This window comes from Clinocottus analis, unplaced genomic scaffold (assembly GCF_023055335.1).
Source record: "Clinocottus analis isolate CAN_PGR_092001 unplaced genomic scaffold, fCliAna1.0.p SCAF_9, whole genome shotgun sequence".
NCBI classification, from domain to species: Eukaryota; Metazoa; Chordata; class Actinopteri; order Perciformes; family Cottidae; genus Clinocottus; species Clinocottus analis.
Window position 1 is genome coordinate 8,286,533 of NW_027176251.1, and position 20,713 is coordinate 8,307,245.

At 40.1% G+C, this 20,713-nt stretch overlaps 1 protein-coding gene across 4 annotated transcripts in view; it reads left to right on the plus strand.

The window, feature by feature from the left end:
• arhgef1 (Rho guanine nucleotide exchange factor (GEF) 1) overlaps positions 1 to 20,713 on the plus strand; it is a 37,496-nt gene that overhangs the window by 3,283 nt on the left and 13,500 nt on the right. For 2 of the 4 annotated variants that reach the window (XM_068569954.1, XM_068569955.1), the window contains exons 2-13: positions 10,302 to 10,385; positions 10,585 to 10,698; positions 11,591 to 11,689; positions 13,160 to 13,202; positions 13,327 to 13,432; positions 14,750 to 14,890; positions 17,180 to 17,209; positions 18,105 to 18,216; positions 18,371 to 18,446; positions 18,681 to 18,710; positions 19,116 to 19,316; positions 19,769 to 19,910. In XM_068569954.1, coding sequence (XP_068426055.1) covers positions 10,335 to 10,385; positions 10,585 to 10,698; positions 11,591 to 11,689; positions 13,160 to 13,202; positions 13,327 to 13,432; positions 14,750 to 14,890; positions 17,180 to 17,209; positions 18,105 to 18,216; positions 18,371 to 18,446; positions 18,681 to 18,710; positions 19,116 to 19,316; positions 19,769 to 19,910 — 1,145 coding nt within the window. In that variant the 5' untranslated portion in view covers positions 10,302 to 10,334. Of the gene's footprint in view, positions 1 to 10,301; positions 10,386 to 10,584; positions 10,699 to 11,590; positions 11,690 to 13,159; positions 13,203 to 13,326; positions 13,433 to 14,749; positions 14,891 to 16,760; positions 17,084 to 17,179; positions 17,210 to 18,104; positions 18,217 to 18,370; positions 18,447 to 18,680; positions 18,711 to 19,115; positions 19,317 to 19,768; positions 19,911 to 20,713 lie in introns of those variants that run through there. The other 2 variants (XM_068569956.1, XM_068569957.1) reach the window with 2 other exon arrangements.

Genomic DNA, 20,713 nt, shown 5'->3' on the forward strand with positions numbered 1-20,713 from the left:
ATGAACTTAAGAAAGAACCTTAGAAATATCGTGGAGTGAAAAACTATAATGTCAGCAGCAGACTGAGATTCGTTACTCCTAAAATAGCAATATTTTAGTAAAGAAGCGAAGATCTTGTAAGATACAAATGCACGTTTTCTTACTTGTTTTTCGTGTTTTACTTTATTTACATAATGCAGACATTTGTATGCTTTGTAGCCTACTTTATCCTCACGTTAGACCTGTTTTATTCTGTTAATGGCATGTCAGATAAATCCTAAAGGTTTCTGTTTCTGAATCAATCTCTGACAGATGGCTACTGAGCGAGAGACGACTTCTTTGATCTTATTAAATCCAACAATTTTACAGAAGTGCAATACTAAATGGACTACTCTTTATAGGCGATCTGGAAAGAAGAAGAAAAGAATTTAACTCTCACAATATTTTTTACCAAATTCCTGAGTGAGATTTGTGATAAATAATAATAACTGATTGTGTATATAATGATATAATAGAACAGCTAGAACAGTCTAAGTTCCGAAAAATACATCACTTTAAATTAATGCAGTCTTTAATTAAAACCAGACCACCCATATGTCATATCACACTACTAATATATTATTAACATATTTCTCAGCCCTCCTTTTCCCTTCTGTTTTTTGGGTTGTAGACTCTCAAATCTCTTTTGTTTGCCTTATATTGATAGTTGGCTAATCTGAGTGAACATTCATTATATTCAAGACAAAGAATTGTTTGGGATTAAAAATTGCATTTTTACTTCATTCCTGATTAATGGCTTCAGTCTGAAGAAGAGAGAGGAAAATGCTGCATATCTGGTTTGCAAACTATTGGCATGAGATGGGCATCGTGAACCAGAGGCATTTTTTGGCCTCCGAGACTTTGATTGTTGGCAGGCTAAACTCCTTCCAAAAATGTTCAGGATCAGCTTGTTCTTGTTGTTTGGTGTCGTGTCAAAATCCACACCTAATAAACGCACAAAGGCTGACGACAGACGGGTCGTAGAACGGGAATGTAGAGCTACTTTTGTCACAAAATGCCAATCAGATGTGTGTTTGGCCTCAGCAATTACTGACACACACACACACACACACACACACACACACACACACACACACACACACACACACACGGAAGCAGTTAGGCCAAGCTGGAGGTTTACTTTGAGCTGCCAATCCATGCCAGTCGATACACCCCGGCCTATCAACTGTTTCCATGAAGCCAATGACCTCTATATGGGGACAGGAGAGAAGGATGGAGGGGGTGGGGTTGGTAGCAGTTTGTTGGAGCAGCAGAGTAAAGTGTACTTTGGTTCTAAGGAGAGACGACAGAAAATGAAGAGAGAGCGTGTTAGGCCTCGGCGAATACGCATGGCTGTGTGCATGAAGCAGGGAGGAGGCTCAGCAGCAGCTTGTTATTTGGAAGACATGGTTTACCATCATCCTTAAAATGCTGGGAAGTCTTGAGCTGAGATTTTGGGGGTGGGGATTGTTTGGCATCATTAAAAACCTCTGGGAGCAGTGTCTGCTCTACTGAAAGCATATGAAGAGAAGGTCAGGGATTCTCTGCAGCGGTTGGATCAAAACAAAATCATATCGCGAAAAAGCCATTGCAGTAAAGAAGAGACGTCGGGAAGACACGTCAGTGCTTCAAAAGTCCCTTTTTGAAATCAGGAGAAAACCAAGGGATTTAACGATATGAATAGTTTGGACTTACAGCTGAACAACATGTAAGGCAATGAAAAGACCTGCCTGTGTTTTCCCGGCGCTGTTGGCCATAATCTTATTTTAGCCACTACGTAATGGTCGTTAAATTACATAATTGGCCCTTGTCTGCTGGCCATGAATGCACTGGCTGTCTTGGAGCGATCACATAAGGGGCCGCTTTATTTTAAGCTAAAGGTGGAGTAGACGAAGGAGGGAGGTTAAGAGAAAGAAAGAAAGAGGGGGAGAGGAAAATGGAACAAGATGTAGAGGGATGGAAGACGAAAAAAAGAAAGTGGTCGCCAAAAAATAGGAGAATTTATTTTTTAAGAAGGCATCTTTTTGCACTTTCTCCGCAGACGAGCCCCTCACACTCTCAAGCGCATACACACTGATGTCAATTTCCTTGTACACACACTATCTTCTGTATCTCGCAGTGTACGCCCGCCTCTGTTGTTTGCTTACTAGCAGTGCAGTGACGAGATTTCTGGGATAACTTTGCCCTCTGTTATTTTCAAACAACTGTTCTGTGGTCCGCATGGTTCAATGAACCATGCATGGTTGGACATTCAGTCATATTTGGCCTTGTTAACCTGAAATGTCTTATCTGTGTGATTTGATAAGAGTCTCTTTAATCGAGTCGGAGTTTGGAGAATAATCGTCTGTTAGGCTAATAATAAATAATACCTTTTTCCACTTTTAGTAAATATTGTGAAAGATGGATTAGAAAGATCGTGCTCACTATGGGCGAAGCACCCACAATGCAACACTTTAATGTATTTTATCTGACCCTCAGTGTCCAGTAAATGTTAAGGCTTTTTGTTTAGGTTTTGAACTCGAGTCAACTCCATCACAACCTTGATGACATCATTAGGGTTATTTTCTTAGCGTGCAACATTATATAGCTACATTATACTGCTTTCAGCGTTGTACTACTACCATGACGTGTAAACTGAATTTTATTGTATAATTTGCCTTACAATAGTAGTATAATACATTTTAGAGGTAAACATCCTGGAAAATGTTTTTTTCTAGGCCAACTTACTCACGTTTAAATACTTTGTACTTTGATTACATATGTGCATGAAGTTGTACCCTTTTTATTTTCGGATATATTATTTTTATTGGAGTCTGATTTCTACTCTTTTTCAAGGGTTATGGGTCCTTTATTTTATTAGTTTATAGTCATGTGAGAAATGAACTTTGTCACTTTGTGCCCCAGGTCTAGTGCAAACCATGCGTTTAAACACACATTTTGTGCAGGTACATAAACACCTTCCAGTTATATGACAATTTCTGTATGACAGCATGCTGCATTTTTATTATTATGTATGCCCCTCAACCACTTACACGCTCACACTCACACTCATGTTTCGTCATCAGAGATGCCTCTGGGTCTGTTTTCACTGAGGTGCTAGCTCTCTGTCAACTCTGCCAGCTGCAGCCAAACCCCCTTTGGTCCAGGTTCAGTGTGTATGTGCTTGTTTATGTGTGTCGCATTTGGGGAGTCGACAGATATGTTTTTGGACTAGTTTCCCACATTTATGTTTCCATTGTCTGTTTGTTTTTTCTTTTCCACTGCTACTGCCTTGTTCTTCATTTCCTGCTGCCGCGTTCTTTTCATTTCATAACACCCCCTCTCCTCCTTTTCCTCCACCCATCTCACTAGGCCCCTGTCTTTTTTTTCCTCTCCTGTATAGTCTATAGGGTTAATATAGGCTAGTGTTTTTAGCCGCTGTCAGGTTTACAATCTCAAGTAACTCCTAGGCCTTTATGAATACAAGGCAGGCCTTGTAGTCTTAGTCAATTTCCTGTTAATTTCCTGGTGTTGAATAAAAAAAAAAAGCTAATTAATAATTGTTGAGGATCGCACTTTTATTTAATTAATGTTTGTCTTTATGCATCAGTCTTAACGCCATCGTACTGTCAAAAAGACATCTTCATGCTAATGTCTAAAACCCTGCAGTTTTCGACCAACCTCTCCTGTTCACACTTCTCTCATCACGTTCCTCATTCGTTCATCTCTTGGTTTTGTTCATGCTGTGTGGGTAACTTCCTTTTCTGGTTCTGATGTAATCTCAGAGACATGGTTGCACACAAGGTTACTTTGATCCAGTTTTGATGCCACTTCTTGGGCTCTTCATTCTTTCAACTTTTGGGCACACTGTGCCTTTCTTTTCTCAGTTTAATTGTGACTTCTCGCTCCCTCTTTTCATCTGATAGGTCATACAAGAAATGGCTCTGATAGCTTCCTGAGGAAATTACACCCACTTCCTGTCTGTGTGCCTCCCCATTTGCCACCTTCCCCCATTTATTCTACTTCTTTGCTCAGGCGCCTCAGGGAGCAGCCAGTGGAGGGGCAGTGGTGCTGCTATAGGAATCCCCCAGTCTCTGCTAATGAGGCTGTGGCCTGATGAGACAACCAGATAAACAGCAGTACAAACACAGCAAGTTATAGCCATTAGCTGCTGGACTATTTTTGGACACTGCCCTCATAGCATATAGAGGACAGGACACAGCCCATTGTGACCATGTGTAAGAAGAGGACTGTGACTTGTGCTTGTACAATGGATTCTGTGGCCAGGTGCATTTAGTAAGTGTGAATGAGGGAGGCTCTAAATTTAGTGTTTTCAGCACCGGAAGATATATGTAGAGTACTGAGTTTACACACATGTCGCTGCACTCAGAGTTGAAATAATTGTAACCTTTATGCTCTATGCTACTGCTAAAACTAATCCGGTTACCTCTGACGTATTAGTCCAATATGAAGCCATTATCTGATTAATTGTTACGTGATTATACTATTCTTTTTGGTTGAAAAAGGAGACCTTCTCTTGATAGAAAGGGTGTGCTATGCACATTCATCTTGGTGTCCCCGGATCAAATACTGGGCAGCTGTCTCTCTGTCACAGCATTTTTTTTTTGATACTCCAAATCTGGGCCTCCAAAACCAGATATTCTGCTTTTCAAAGAAAAACATAAAACACTAGGAACAGAAGCAAGGATTCAATGTTCTCTCTGGTTAAAAGCTTAAAGCCGGTTTGACCTATAACTACACTCAGGGGTGGCTGGGTGGGGTCCGAAGAGGGCTCTAGATTGGCGACCTCTTGCTTCCAGCTGTTATAAAAAAAAAAACAACTTCTGAAAAAAACACATTTGTATATTAATAGATTCCTTCTAGAGCTACAAGAGGTAGATGTCATTTTAAGTATGTTTAACTACATAATGAATTTGATATTTTTGTGACTTATCAGACACACAAATTATTATTCACAGAATTTCTTTAATCTTTAACGTGTCGGCAGGAGGAGATCTTTAAATGAATAATCTCTAAGATTTTCACCTAAATGTTTGTCTGTTAAATCACTATCTATCGCTGTATGAGGTAATATAATGGTGATTTGTTTGTGGTGGTTGAGCTGTTTGTGGCAACATTCCCAAGAAAAGTCCCAAGTGGCCATCTCTCTGGAGTGAGATACAAAGACACAGCTGCTATGAGGACTTATCGCCATAGAAGTTGCCAAAGAGAACAAAATGGAGATCAGCAGGGTTGTAACTTCAAAACCAGTGTGGCGTAATTTGCCTTTTCTTCATATATGAATGCTAAATCCAGTGGTGAGTGCAACTCAGACCATGTGACTAATCACATGTATAAAGCCTTAAGGTGAGCAAAACTGATCAAATGAATACTTCTTTTCAATGATTTGTCTGTTTTAGCTACCACTGTTACGGATATCTTCAACCGTCAAATTAAACGCCTGGAGACTTTAACTGCTGTGCAATAACAAGTTAGATCACTTTCGGCAAATACACTTAGTGATGATGAACTTTGTCCTCTTGATTGTTTTAAAAAAAATGTTATCTTGACAATTCTACTCATAACACTTTGAGGTCCATGTCTATTATCATTTGATCACTCATGAACCTGCTCCAGCAAATGTACAACACTACCCTCGCAGCCAGCGTCATGTTATTGCAGGAGCTTGATTGACAGGTGCGAGCCCCCGGCCAACTGCGGTTGCAGTATGCACGCTAAAGATGCCCACTTCGGGGTGAGGTCACAACTCGACAACTCTTCTGGGATCCCGGGGCTTTTTACTAAAACTGCTAATTGTTTTAGAGGTTTCACAATGGATGTTGGGTTTGCATAAGAGTGACAGTGTCTCAGATATTTAACAGTTATTATTATGCTGCGGCGTAACCGCTTAGTCCCATTGTGGAAATATGAAATGCTAACCTGTGCTACTGCTTTGTCTTATGCGCAGTATTGGAGCTCGGCCTGGTCAGGAATGGTGGGGAATGCTGTTGTAAAGACCAGTTGTCATATAACACACGCACACATTCACCGGCAGCTCCCCACAATCACATAGGAATGGCCCCCTCCCACATACGTGCTCAGTCTTAACACACACACACACACGCACACGCACACACACACACACACACACACACACACACACACACACACACACACACACAAAGGCACGTACGCTTGATGGCTATCATTGGATTGATGCCACCTGACACTTAGTTAGTACTGGAATGTAATGGGAGGGAGGAGAGGGCTGATCAGAGGGGCAGCTGCCGACTCTCAGGAGCACCGGAGCCGATCTCGGCACCTCTGGGATGCTCCGTTCAAATACAAGCCACTCGTGGTCTTTTTCTTTCTAACTGAACCACAGCCAGGAAAGCGCCCTCGCAGTGTGGAGCTTATGCCAGCTATCGCGTACTAATCGAGGTGAAGAGACGAGGGTCTGGTTACCGCTGAAGCTCACACACAGACTGTCTCCATCTGTTGTCTGAACTGTGCCATATGCTGGAATGTACCACTTGGCTCCGGCTGGGCAGAGCAGCCTCCCACTCCGGCCGCCCATCTCTACTCTCTTGTGTTCTTTAAATGCAGAGCAGGGTTGACCTTCCCTACTTCCCCTTGAGTCGCCACAGTCAGCTTCCTCCTGACTACTCCAATTTATCTCTCAAGATGTAGGAACATGTATGACAGTCCCTCAAATATCAGCCAAGACGGTAACGCTAACAAGGGATTGGCTTCAGCATCTCCTCTAACGAGGAGGCTGAAATGCTGCGATCAGTAGTCCATCATAGGAGCGCCGGTATTCAACCTTCCTCGTTGTTTCATAAGCGTCTCCTGCTTTTGCTTCTTAACCGAAGTTTATTAGTTAACTGAGATGGAAAAATAAATCATTCGCTGTCAGTCTACACACGTTTAGAGCTGCAATGATGGGTCGATTAATCTATTAATGACATTACTTCACAACGAGGCTGTAAATAGTGGACTCGTGATGACGATTTGTAGTCTCATTTTGCCATTTTGTTAGCGCATTTTCTAAGACGCGTAAAAGCTTCACAATTAACGAGTGTCATATTTACTGACATGTCTTATATAATACAAGAACCAGAGATGCAAAAATTCAAAGCTTCGTTTTTTGTATTAATTCCTGCAGCCCTCTTTACTGTAGGTGATACAATTATGTACCTTGATAGATTTATTCGAAGAAATAGCAAATGTAGATTTCAATCAATACGGGGCAATGACTAGGAGATCAATATGACTATTCTTCAGTAGCAGCCCCAAGGTGAATCATATGCTGTTGTCATCACACCCCATTGTGATAACAACCATTTACACGGCGCTCACCACAATCATCAATGATTAAAGCGTGGTCTAATATGTCACTTGACTTCCTCAGTTGGTAAACTAACATTGTACCGAAGCATACATGTTTTTATCCACTCCTTATCCACTTCACATATGTTTTCAGTTAACTAATAAGTACTACATCGGTAAGTCTATAATCTGTCTTTGAAGTTATGCAGACCAACATGTAGAAACTAAATGTCCTAAATACAAGTGACTGACATTGTGCAGGATTTCTGTTTCCTTATTAGTGAACCAAGTTGTTCTTCCTACGCACCTGTTATTAAGAGTATAAGTTATGTAATACAATAGTTCTTCAGCCGAGCTGTTTCGGTGAAAGTGTGGCGGTCTCATCTTTCCACAAGGAAATGTCTAGATCTCATTTTCCATTTGTCTTTAGCAGATGTTGTTACGGTGATGTTGTTGGCTTGGGTACGTTTGTGTTGGTGGTGTCATCTTGGTAAAAGTGTGTGTGTAGGTGTGTAGGTGTGTCCTTGTGTGTTTATGTCTGGGAGTGAGTGTCCATGCAGATGTGCCTCCATGGCCCTGACAGGCCTGTGACTCTGTTTAACTAACCCCTCCTACGCATGTTGCTCCAACACTGGCCTTTCTCAACCCGCAGCCCACTGAATACGACCATGAATGAACACATTCTCTCTCTGTTTGTCCTTCCCTGAGTTTCATTCTCTCTCTCTCTCTCACTCATGCTCTCTGTTTCTCTGTCAGATCAACCTCTCTCTCTCTCTCTCTCTCTCTCTCTCTCTCTCTCTCTCTCTCTCTCTCTCTCTCTCTCTCTCTCTCTCTCTCTCTCTCTCTCTCTCTCTCTCTCTCTCTCTCTCTCTCCAACTACAAGAACTCACCTTGACCTCAAAGCATTCGTCAGCTCTCCTGCTTTCCACTGAACACAAACGCTGTATTCAGGCAGAATACAAGCGCAGCCGTTTACACACTCATTTCCTTTATAAACCTTAACCACTAAATCATTTTTCAGTTCCCCCCTAATAACGGTGAAAAAACATGGATAACCTCACATTCACATGTGTAGTTTGACAAGAATCTGCTTTAGTTAACTCAGTTTGAAGTCTGAAGACAATATTAATTCAGTATATCCAATCAGAATAATTTAAAATTTCTTATTGGGCCTTTTACAGTATTTATACTCGGAGAGCATATACTACATAGAGAAGGTAAGTGATGTGACATAAGTATTCTATACCAGTCTATGTGTTGTCACATTGATATCAATTAAAATATAGCACTTAAAATCCCCCACTACTTTTTTGGTAAAGTATCAGAAATATTTGACAAATCACAAATAAAGTTATTTTGTCACATTGATGCAACAATCATGTCTTAAAAAGATTTCCCCGACCGGAAATATAAAATGTTCAACAATTACGGTATGCATGCTATGGCAGAAATCTCCCAAACAGCTGACCCATTTTAATGTTCTGGTGTACATAGATAATAATACACTTTATTTATTGACCCAAAGCCACAAACAGGCAATCAAAATAGTGAAAGAAAATACAAAAAAAACAAAACAAGACAGGGTTCAAACATGAAAGGATAATAAAAATAAATAACAGATCGGCTTAATGTTGGTTAATGATTTGAAGAAGTAAAGAGACACAGTCTGTTCTCAGGCAGATGTTTTTTTTTAGACCTTCCGGACAAGAGTCACCTCTGATCTTTTCTCTCGACTGCGATAGACGCTGTTTGAGGGTCTCATGTAACATGAAGGTCTCGTCGTTATATTGCCATCCAAATGATGACCTTCAGGTAACCGTCATTCAATACCATCATGCAACATGGAATGTGGATGTGTTGGAAGTTATAGAACAATATTTATTACTCTGAATTTATAAAATAACTAAACTACCAACAATAATGTTTATTTTGAATACTTTTAGTTTCTTAAGGATTCCCCCCGACAGGGATTATTACTCCCTTACCCTTTTCATTACCTTGACTCATACTAACACCTCTTACTTCCACTCTGCCTTCTGTACTTGTCTAGCAGTGAACAATGTTACATGTTGTACAGTGTATTTGTTGGCTTTTTGATGTGTGTTTGTGTTTGGGTGTTCCCTGGTAGCAGACGCTGGGTCTGCAGCCTTCAGAGGACTGAATACAAGAGTTGTTGGTTGTTTGAGTGTGTATGCGTGCAGGGGAAGTGGTGTGGGGCGTGAGAGGTGGGGATAAAATGGTCACTTGTTCCGTTGCATTTTTTTTCTTCTCCTATTCACAGATTTTGAAAGCGAGGATTGGGATAAACCTTCCATTTCGGATTAGTTTAGTTTAATTTTTAGACCTACAGGGTTCACGTCGTGGTCACTACAGAAGCATTTTTCTCTAAGTGTATTACTGAACCCAACGCTGGTCTGAAAAGCAATTTCTAGAGGTAACATTTGGCCAAAGTTCAGGGAAAGCTGAAATCGAAAATCCTATTTTGCAATCCATGTTTAAACACTGTATTCCCCCTTGATTTCAAGATATGAACTAAATATTTTAGTGTGGTCTGGAGGAAAATACTTTAGCATTTCACGCTTTATCTGTTTCTGTCTGTCTGTCTCTCTCTGTCTCTCTCTCTCTGTCTGTCTGTCTCTCTCTCTCTCTCTCTCTCTCTCTCTCTCTCTCTCTCTCTCTCTCTCTCTCTCTCTCTCTCTCTCTCTCTCTCTCTCTCTCTCTCTCTCTCTCTCTCTCTCAGCTGGATTGGATGGATGCTGGGAAGTTTTCCTGCTTTCCACTAGATGTGATATTTCACAGTGCCCAAATCTTAATCTGTCTTTATGTCTGGCTCTGCTCAGCAGGGGGGCCGAGGACGTCAAAGAGTAAAGTACTGCCCATTATGTTTGCTAATTGTTTTGTTTTCTTCCCCTCTCCCTCACTCTCTCTCTTTTTCTCTCTCCCTCACTCTCTCTCTCTCTCTCGCTGTATAACAGGGCGTGTTTGGGGCTCAGTGCTCTAACCCAGCCATGAGCATCATCGGGGCTGAGGATGAGGATTTCGAGAATGATCTGAATGATGTGAGTCAATAAAAACATGAAGTTCATTTTATCATACTTCGTCGTCCTTATGTGTCTTTTCATGTTTTACTCATCTCTTTGTTCCGTTTGTTTGTTCTCTCTCTCTCCATGTCTCTCTCTCTCTCTCTCTCTCTCTCTCTCTCTCTCTCTCTCTCTCTCTCTCTCTCTCTCTCTCTCTCTCTCTCTCTCTCTCTCTCAGGTGATGGACGACCAGTGCCCACACTTCAACAATATAGACGTGTTGAAGGACCGGCCAACACACCTGCTGGTCTTCATACAACATGTCATTCTACAGTTTGACCCGGCTCCGCTGGTGAGAACTACAACTCCTATATTACAACCCAGTGTCTCTCAAAATTAAAAAAAATCTTCAAATGAGTCAAATTCATTGTTTTTCTTTTTTTTTCATAATTGTTCATCAATTTATAGGGGGGAAAAAACTCACATGATAAGAAAACAAATCATTGGTAGCAGCCGTATTATTGATATGTGTGGACTGAAAGATTTCTGTTACATTAAGGACATGCACAAGCGTCCCAGTTTGAATTAATCCAGGGACTTTGTAGTTATATATTTATTGTTGTTTTTGTGATTGTAACATTTCATTCACAAACTGGGAAGTTTGGCCTCTCCAATGTTCAACAAAGTCAAAACGACACATATTCCCCATGAGTTTTTACTGAAGTGTTTTTACAAGAGAGCACGTTTTAAAACTTCCTCCTGCATCTGTGTGTGTCTGACTACATGTGTGTCAGTGCTGATATAAAGCATGCCTTGTCCTTCCCCCTTTGTTCTGCATGCAGACACCATGACCCACCCAGGTACTGTTGTACCTCCCACCATTATGACACCCTCTGCTTTTATACCCCTCTTTACCTCAAGGAGGTCCATGCACTGTATAGAATAGAAGTGTTAGAACATCAGAAGTATTTATACTGTTGTATATAGTTATTATAGTGTTTATTGAGATTGGTGCATGATTATGGCTGACAGTGAAGTGAGATTAGTCCTTGTTTTTTGTTCAAAAACGGACCTCAGCATCTTGACTTTATGTGAAGTGAAATAAGTATTTAGATCTTATGGTTTGCCAGTTTATCATATGTCAGTTAATTGTGCACATAGAAGAAGAAACCTTTGAGTGTATCAAACAGCATGCAGGAAGTTAAAGGTACTCAGTGGTCTTCTGTCTGTCTCTCTCCTCTCAGCTGTGTTACCTCCATGCTGACCTCTTCAAGAACCTCAGTGCCAAAGAGACCAAGAAGCAATTTGTGGAGTTCTTTAACACCTTCTTGGACAAGGGTGCAGTAAGTAGCACGCCCCACGGCATTTCCTGTAGGATGTTTGCCCGTATGTCACTTTTAAGTGGATGTGAATGGGCTTGAAATAATGAGCAACCTGATTGTCATGAACACAATATAAAGTTTAAACAAATGTACTGTTTTTTTAACTAAAAAGTAAAAGAAGAATATTTATGTTAGTCAGGAATGAATTAATGTAGTGTGTGATGTGTGCAAACAAAAACAAAAGACCTGGCCTTTTAACACCAAGTAACCGGCAGAGATGGAGGAACATCACACTGACGACATGCAGTATTTTATTCTCCTGCATTCGATCTAACCCAGGTAGAGGAACATCTACTGTATTGGGCTTTGTACGTGCACGCTAACAGAGACGTGCATTAATCACTTTTTAAGAAAGCACAGATGACCTTCAGAGATCTGATTTTTTTTTCTAAAGTGTGTTTGGGAGAGTACTTGAGTTGTTTTAGGTTGTTGCTTTTTCAGTTTATGCAGCGAAAACAAATCTATTCAGATAAACACAGCAGCCTTTTAAACATAGATAGTATATTGTCCTCTCATTGTGTTGTATCAATATGAATTTGATACACTTCACAACTGCAGTTTATAAGTTGAACTCAGGAGAGACTTTGTGTGCACATTGTTTTGTAGTGCATGTCTCTGTGTGGGCTCCGTTTGCTCTGCCTATACTCTGCCTCTGTGTTCGGTTTCTGGCACTTTCCAGTACACCTGGCCTCTGTCACTTCTCTGTTATATTTCCTGCTCAGATCTCATGAACTGCACATGTCTGTCAGCTCAGCTGACTTGCGCTGCACTTTCTGTCTTTCGTCCGACCCCACAGTTTCCTGTCAGGATCGTGGGAAAGCCCTTTCGGAGGAATCATCCTTTCTTAACCTCTCTTTTTCTTTTTTAAAACCTTTTATAAGCTCATTCACATAAAGTTGGGCCTTGTGGTAATTTTCTTGTCAGTGACAGAGCTATTTATCTTTCATTTGGAAAATGTGTTTTTTCTCTTGGTTTGTTGTTTTATTTCTAATGTTTAAATGACCCCTTGTGGTGATATGTGGCAACTTCACACTTTCTTTTAATTCTTATCAGTTGGCAGTGATACAACTCTGTTTTGCCTTGTGTCAACACATTATAGAAACCGTTATGCATATACACTCAGTTGCCAGTTTATTAAGTACACCTGGCTCAAAGAAAGATGTTGATTGAACTTTATTGTGCGATTGAACTGTATTGCATCATAAAGGTATTCTGATATTTAGCCTATTCTTGTTGATTTGAATGGGATGGACACAATAAAAAAACAACCATTAGTAAACTACAGCCCCCAAAATAACTAAATGGCTGAATCAACACCTTTTTTATTATAACTTTCAGGAATCTAGGGTTTATTGCAGAACTGTTGTTCTGCAATTGTGTGTGGCGCGGCTACTTTGACAATAATTTTTTTTGTCTTTCCCTCCACTATAGATTCTCAGAGTGGTACTTCCTTCTAATGTAGCCTATGAACTGGGTAAGTTATTTTCTATGTTTTCATAAAGTGCCTAGGTATTCTTTGCCACATAACGTGCCTCAGTCTCACTCTGAGTTTTCCTTTTCTGTAATACTCGCTTCCCTTGTCCCCCTTCTTCCCCAAGACCGTACACGTTCAGATCTGCTCCATGAGGACACCCAAAGACGCTATGCTCAGGAGGTTCAGAGCCTGCAGGCTGCTGAAGTGGCCAAACAGCTGGAAGATTTCAGGTGAGAATCCCCATCTTTAACAATCCTCATCAAGTCACATATACTCTTAGCTATACCCTAACTGTTTCTGATTTAAATCCACAACATTTGTTCACATTTCTGTGATTCATGCTCTTGGATTTGATCATAACATGAGTTTTCTGGTCTGTGCTGTATATACTGCATCCCAAACCTAAAGGGGAGCTGTGAGATGTGCTTGATTGAGTAATTTATCTCAGTGGAAGCTATTTTTCTGTTCCTAATTGACAGTCAACCATTATTTTCCTCTAATCTTAAAATGAACAATGCATCAACAAGCTGCTGCCAGTGACTTTTACTCAAGACTTACAGTAACTACTTCTCTCACAACGAAAGCCATGAATGCATCGTCTATACTGTGAATAGCATGAACACAAGAAAAGGTCCTCTTGATCTCTCTCTTCCTTAATTTCTTTTTTTAATTTCAATTTGTCCCTGTGATGTAGAGCTGAGTGATATAGCAAAAAACTTCTATATTATAGGTAATTTAATATCTCAATAACAGTAAATATAACGACATGGCAAATGTTCTGGTAATTCACCAAATGATTTGTCTATATGAAAGAAACTTGTTTTTCTTTACTCCTGTGTAAATTAAATACTCAACAAAGGAAAACGACTATATTTTGTAGTTTAATTAAAACCTTTTCAAAATGTTTTACAAGAAATTACAGAAAAATAAATGAATAAACACACAATAAATACACAAACACAGTATAATCACATAAAAACAATAGTTTAATCGACTACATTGGGATATTCCTCGAAGCAGAATTATCAATTCAGATTTCAGAGAAAGTTGAGTTAGTATGTGTTTGCATTTAACAATATCTCAATATGGTCTGCATAATACTGCACTGTCACCTGGCAGCTGTGATTGGCTCTAGCGCCCCCACGACCCTAAACAGGATAATGGAATGAAATATCTCAATATATGATTTCATCATGATATGATTCCATTCAATTATTGCCCAGCTCGAAGCTTTGGTTAGTATTTAACCTGAACCAATTAACGTTTAGATTGGCGGCCTAGGATTTAGATGTCAAGGAAATTACCTGATTTTAGAGTGAGTTGCCAAATAGCATTGCATTCCAAAGAATATGCAAATATGGAAATCATGGAGAGTGTTTTATGAATAACAAAGGTCTCTGTTTCACTAGAACTGTTGATAAATACCCCTGTTCATCTACATTATGCATTTGCTTACATGATTGGGAAAACATGCATCATGTGTAAATCCTTTGTTTTCAATATTAATCCGGCCAAACCCTTTCCTCATGTTGCTTACTCATTTTTAGGCAGAAGAGGATGATGGGTATGACACCCAACGAGGCTGAGCTCATTGACGTGGAGAGTCACCATATCACCGACCGCATCCCGATGGAGATGAAGGAGAAGTCTGTAGCTGAGAACCTGCTGGACAGGATGTCTGAGACTCAGTGAGCATTTCTCTCTTTCACTGCTTCTTGCGTTACTGAATTTCAATGAGGAAAGACTTATTGTTGGTGCCCAAAGTAGTACAAGTATAAGTAAAATACTTTTTTTTGCATAAACATTACTAGGTTAACAATTTCCCAACTTTGTGAACATAAACGCATAAAGTGAGAGGTCACCTGCGACTTCCAAGGAGTACTTTGGTTGTATTCAGTTATTGAAAGAGAAAGCAGTTTATGGTTCCTGATAATACATTCAGTCGTTTTTATTCTTCTTTGTCTTGTGGGTTGGGGTGTTCAATGTTGAATGACTAAAGCAAACAAAATGTCTTTTTCTGTTCTCACTTGCAATGTTAAAATGTTTTGGATTTGATTTGCACCCCCAACTGACCTTATGAGAAATTGTCTGCAATGTTCCACACCAAACTGAGAGAAAAACATAATTTCTTTGAAATTAACTTTAAAATAAATATGCATTACTTAAACCTACAGTATTGTCATATTATCCAGGAGACTCTCTCAAGATTGGAAAAAAAAACAGCAAGCCTTTTTTGGCTAAAAAGGTAATGGTACTACAAAACCAAAACTATCAGCAAAACTCATGCATTAGTGTTTGCATTTCTACCACATTCAAACTGTGGTGACTGATAAAGAAAACTAAATGCAATCCTCACACACAGGAAAACAACAACTCACATTGTCACAAAGATACCAATAAAGAAAAACACTTTCAAATAGTAACACTACAGTCTTTCCCACACTCCACAACCCTTTAAGCTGAGAGGATGATTGGTCTGTCAAAAAGGTGGAAAGTAGCCTTTTTGGGTCTGTTCCCTTGGAAGTTGGCACTATGCGTTGTATTAACCCCTTTTTAATAGGTGCATTATATATTAGCTGTATACATAACCAATCTAGTGCAAATCACACACACAAATCCAGCTCGGGACAAAATCAAGCTCACTGAACAGAGAACTGACAAGGGTGATTTGAAAGAGAGCACAATAGGGCAAGAAGGAAATGAAGAAGCAGAGAGGAAAAGATGGAGTCAGCAGTGCCACGTTGGCAGGAAGGCTTTCCCCTGGTGATTTGCCAACTGGAAGGAGCGGTGGTGATAGAGGGGTTACACAGCGGAAGAAGGAAGGGGAGAGAAAAGGCCAGAGGGTTATCGATGCTGGATAGCTCCTGCCCTCGACACAGATGAAGAAAGAAAGAGAGAGTTCTGGGGGAAAGTTAATCTATCCTTGACCCCGTGGCCAACTACAATGTGTTATCCTCTCCGAGAAGCGAGTCAGACGGAGAGGGAGAGGAGGCCAGCGAGAGGGCAGAATTCTGTCTGACTTCATCTTGTCAGAACAGAGAACAACATAAGCGAAGGAACATGCACTGTGCATGAGCATCCCTCGTGCTGTGGATATAACCACACTGTCAGTGGAGAAAAACTGTGCAAAGCAGTCTATATCAAAGACATGATAATTGAACTTTTCACTCACTCAGTTTCAATCACACAGTTGGATCTCTGTCTCCAATGCACAAACGAGTCATTCAGTTTCACTCTATTCATTCCTCCCAACAATCATTTCTCTATTACCCTCACACTCTTACCCCACTGACCTCCATCCATTTCCCCCTCATTCAACCACAACAAAGTGACCTCGCCCCAGCTGTTCCTTATTGGTGTTTGTGGTGATGAGAATGAGGCAACCGGAACATTTGATTGGATTATGCAGGAAAATCCCTGAGAAACCCCTCCCTCTCTTTTTGTTCATAGAAAAACATGAGTATCCAATTTCTTAAGTCTTGCCTGCATGTTGCATCAGCAACACCCAGTTAAATAGACATTTCCGCTGTGCTAGATCATTTCTGACGTTGGATTCCCTTTGCAGACAGCTGACCGGAGAGAGAAAACAGAAAACAATAGCTGGAATTATTTGCAGAACTTCAAGAGTGCAAGTTGATTTTTAAATATTCAGATGTGCAGCTTTTGATACATCTTTTCTTTTTTGATCTTTTTTAGTTAAGTTTTTTCCTTTTTTTGTGCGCAAATTTTAGAATATGTTCAATAGCTTCTGCTCCAAACAAAATAACACAACAATCAGCTTTGAGTTGGATCAGGAAAAGCTTAGTCACTTCCACCGGCCCAAAACACACCAAATAATCAGTCGAGCAAGAGAAAGTAAGAATGGTACTTAAAAGGAAGAGGTGAGCTTTATGCTGCAAATTGAGGGAGTCTGTTTTAAAAATTTTTTTTTTTATCTCTTTCCAATTGTGACATCCCACCTGTCTCTTTTCTTTCAGACCTTCAATTGTCTCAGACGAGGAAAAATGGTGAGTTTTTTTTAAAGTGAACTCTAAAATATTTGCTTGAGTGTATTTTTGGACATGTAGCTGATTTGATTTCTGAATGCTTTTTCCAAGTCGTGGTGTGGTCAACCTTATAGATTTTTGTCTACTGGCTCAAGAGAACCACATAAAACAGTTCTTTCACATGAGTTTTCGATTAAAAATGTCCTTTCTACACTTACATATGTTTGTAGTTTGTTTCAAAAATTGTCACTGCACTCCATATCAGTATCTTCTAAAAAGACCCTGATGTGTTCTATTTATCTTAATGTGTTGCAAACACATTCAATTATTAAACCCTGTCATGCACTTCTTACATGGGCTTTTCTGGTCCACTGTGATTAAAATTCTTTGTCCATTTATTCAGACAGCATGCTCTGGAAAACTTGTGATTTTGTTGTGTGAACATCACCAGAGGATCCATTTGGCTTTTTTTCTGTCAACTTCTCAAATTTCTCCCAGCTCCTCCTTTTGTCTTTTTGTGTCCAATTTTTTCTCCTCGCAACTTGTTTAACTCCTCCTCCCTATCTTGACATCCTCATCTCTCCACCTCCCTCTTCCACCTCCCTGCATTTGACTATCCTCATTTTCATCCTCACGCTTGACCCTCATGTGCACTTTCCATTTAGTGTAAGTCTTTGAGCATCACCATCAGGGGTACCTGAGACTATACAAACTACTATACAAATTTCCGTTTTTGCAGCTCTGCGTTTTGTGCAATATACTAAAATCAGATGCATCTGAAAGAATTCCATGAATACCATAATTTAAAACAACTTCAATCATACTCAAATTAGAAAAATAAAACAATTAACAAATAAGTATTAACACAACTTATTAAATATTACTAATAATTACCTTTCTCTCACTTCTCCCTTAGTCAATCCATATTTTCAGCAGTGGCCTTCTTCATGAAGCACCTTGGGGTTAAAACTAGGGCAGTTGACAGTAAAAAGTCAAGAGGAGGCTTCTTCAGGAGACAGCTGGTAAAGGTAAGCTACCATATATTTGTCTATTTGGTTTCCCTAACCGGAAAGGGAGCAACCAGATCAGTCAATAAATGTTCTGCAATCTCTTCAAAAAACCATTATGGGTTGCCCTCCAATTTGACTTCTTTCTTGTGCCCCACCTGTGTTGTGTTTCCAGAATAAGAAGGATGAATCCACAAAGGCCAAGCCCAGAGGGGGGTTTCCTGGCATCCCAAGCTGGATTGCAGGCAACAGTATGTATCTGCTTTTTGTGCCGTAGCAAACTATAATACAGTTATTTTTTCGTATCAAGTACTTATTTTCTGCGTGTGAATGATATTTGAGCGTATTTACAGTCTATAAAAAGACAAATACATACGTTTTATAATGACATTCAAAATGACTATAATGTAGCATCTTTAAATATTGATGTCCATGAATGGTCTGGATATGAGAACATGTTGTCCTGCCCTTCTTTCCTGTTACAGCTGATGGCAAACCTAAAATGGAGGCTGAAGGTACTAGACGTCCAGAGTTCCCAAACCCCCTTTTATCTGTAGAGTAGTCACATCCCTACTAATCAATCCATATGCATGTCTGCATGTCCCAAATCATGTGTAACCAATAATGTGTAACTTATTCATGTTTCAGGGTGGTTGTTTGAATAATTAGTTGTAGTGTGTATTTTGTAAGCACCAAACAAACTCACATTTATCTTGTCTGCAGAGTTGTGGGTGTTCTCTTGCACCGGATTAACCCTCTCATTTACTACAGAGTCCCTGATTGCACCATACTCATCCCGTCTGTCTGTTTGACAAAGTCACTTTTTCACTGACTGAGTTGGTTTTGGGTCTAATTTTTCTGCCTCTGCTTTGTCTAAAGTTCAGCTCTGTTAAACTTGTCACTCTCTTCCCCGTCTTCAGCTGAAAAAGAGAAAGTGAATCCAGAGCGTAAGGGTCAAGCTCCTGGCAGAGGCTCTTTGACCGACCCTGCAGCCCCTTTTCCCAACAGCAGAAAGTCTTGTTCCAGTGGAAACTCCTCCTCCGTGCCTGGGTTAGAGATCAGTGATGGGTCGGGCAATAATATCAGCACCGCCAACATCCCAGAGTCATCACACACCGAGGGTAAGCCGGCTCATCCACGAGGCTGTGTTTTTTCAAAGATTAATAATATCTGTATAGGCACAATGGGGCTTTGAGCTAAATGCTAACGTCAGCATGCTACCATGCTCATCATGACAATGCTCACCAGCTTAGCTTAACTTTTTAGCATGTTCAAATACATCATTTTATTTCCTTTTTGAATTATCAATTATTAACAACCTTATAAAATGTATTAGTTTATTATTTGCTTACCATTAAACACTAAACATGTTTATGATTTGTGTGGTGGCACACTGAAAACTCAACATGTATAAACCTCTAATAAAGTTGAAACATATATTTGGGAACATAACTGTATATCACAATTATTTGGTGTCAAGATTTAAAAAAGGAGATTTTTTTCTCTTGTGTGTGATAATTTTATAGAAAAGCATTGCTACTCATTGTTTTCTTCTAACCTTCTAATCTTCCAGGCCTCTCAAGCAATCGCTTAGAGCCACCGACCGTATCAGACGGGGGTGATGTGTCCCCCATCAGCCTGGGAGGAGGGCTGACCATCGGGGAGCCCTTCTCACCACTGGACATGCCCACAGAGGAAAATGTAGAGAAAGAAAGGTGAGGGAAATGGAGATGGTGTAAAATTCTGTACCATTTGGGGGGTATGATTGCAGTGTAGTGACTCAATAAGCAAGTATTAGAACATACAAGATTAGAGAATGTAATCAGGTTGTAATTAGACGGTATGGGAGGTGTAAATACTGTGTATATCTAATGACAAGGGGAAGGGCGAGGTGACACATGTCTGAACTCCTCAGGCTGAGGGAGCGTGGTAAAACTCCCCCAGCAGTCTGTCCCTGCCGTGTGCTTTTGTCATGCTCCCTGTTGCTCGCTAGCTAACAGAGCCTTCAGATTTGAGAAAGACCCTCACCAGGTGAACTCGGACCCAATCCTCCCTTCCAGCCCTTTGCCTTCCCTCTCCCTCATACCCTCTGTCCTTTTTCTTCTCACAAAGGCTTGTGTGCTTTCTTCCTGATATCATTCTGTCCCTTTTGTGTGCATCCTGTTGTGCATCTCCTAACGTTTACTACAGAGCTTCATTGCCGTTTTTGTTGCATAAAGGCATTGTTTGTGCAGTTCTGACTCTTTCATTGGATTCAGGTACTTGTTGGTCAATACACTGGTTATTTCTTCTTGACAGACATTTGTAATTGTTACAGTTATGTGGCACATATTATAGATTTATATGCTGCAACTTTCTACCCAGTAAACAAGTTTGGCTTTTAAATCACATTTTAGCTAACACATAGAAATGGTGATATTTTGTCTGAAGCTTCAAAGAAATGTGAACACTGGTTGCTTAGTTTACATCAAAGTTGTACACAAAGTAGTTCATCTCAACAATGCTTGTATTTAGTTAA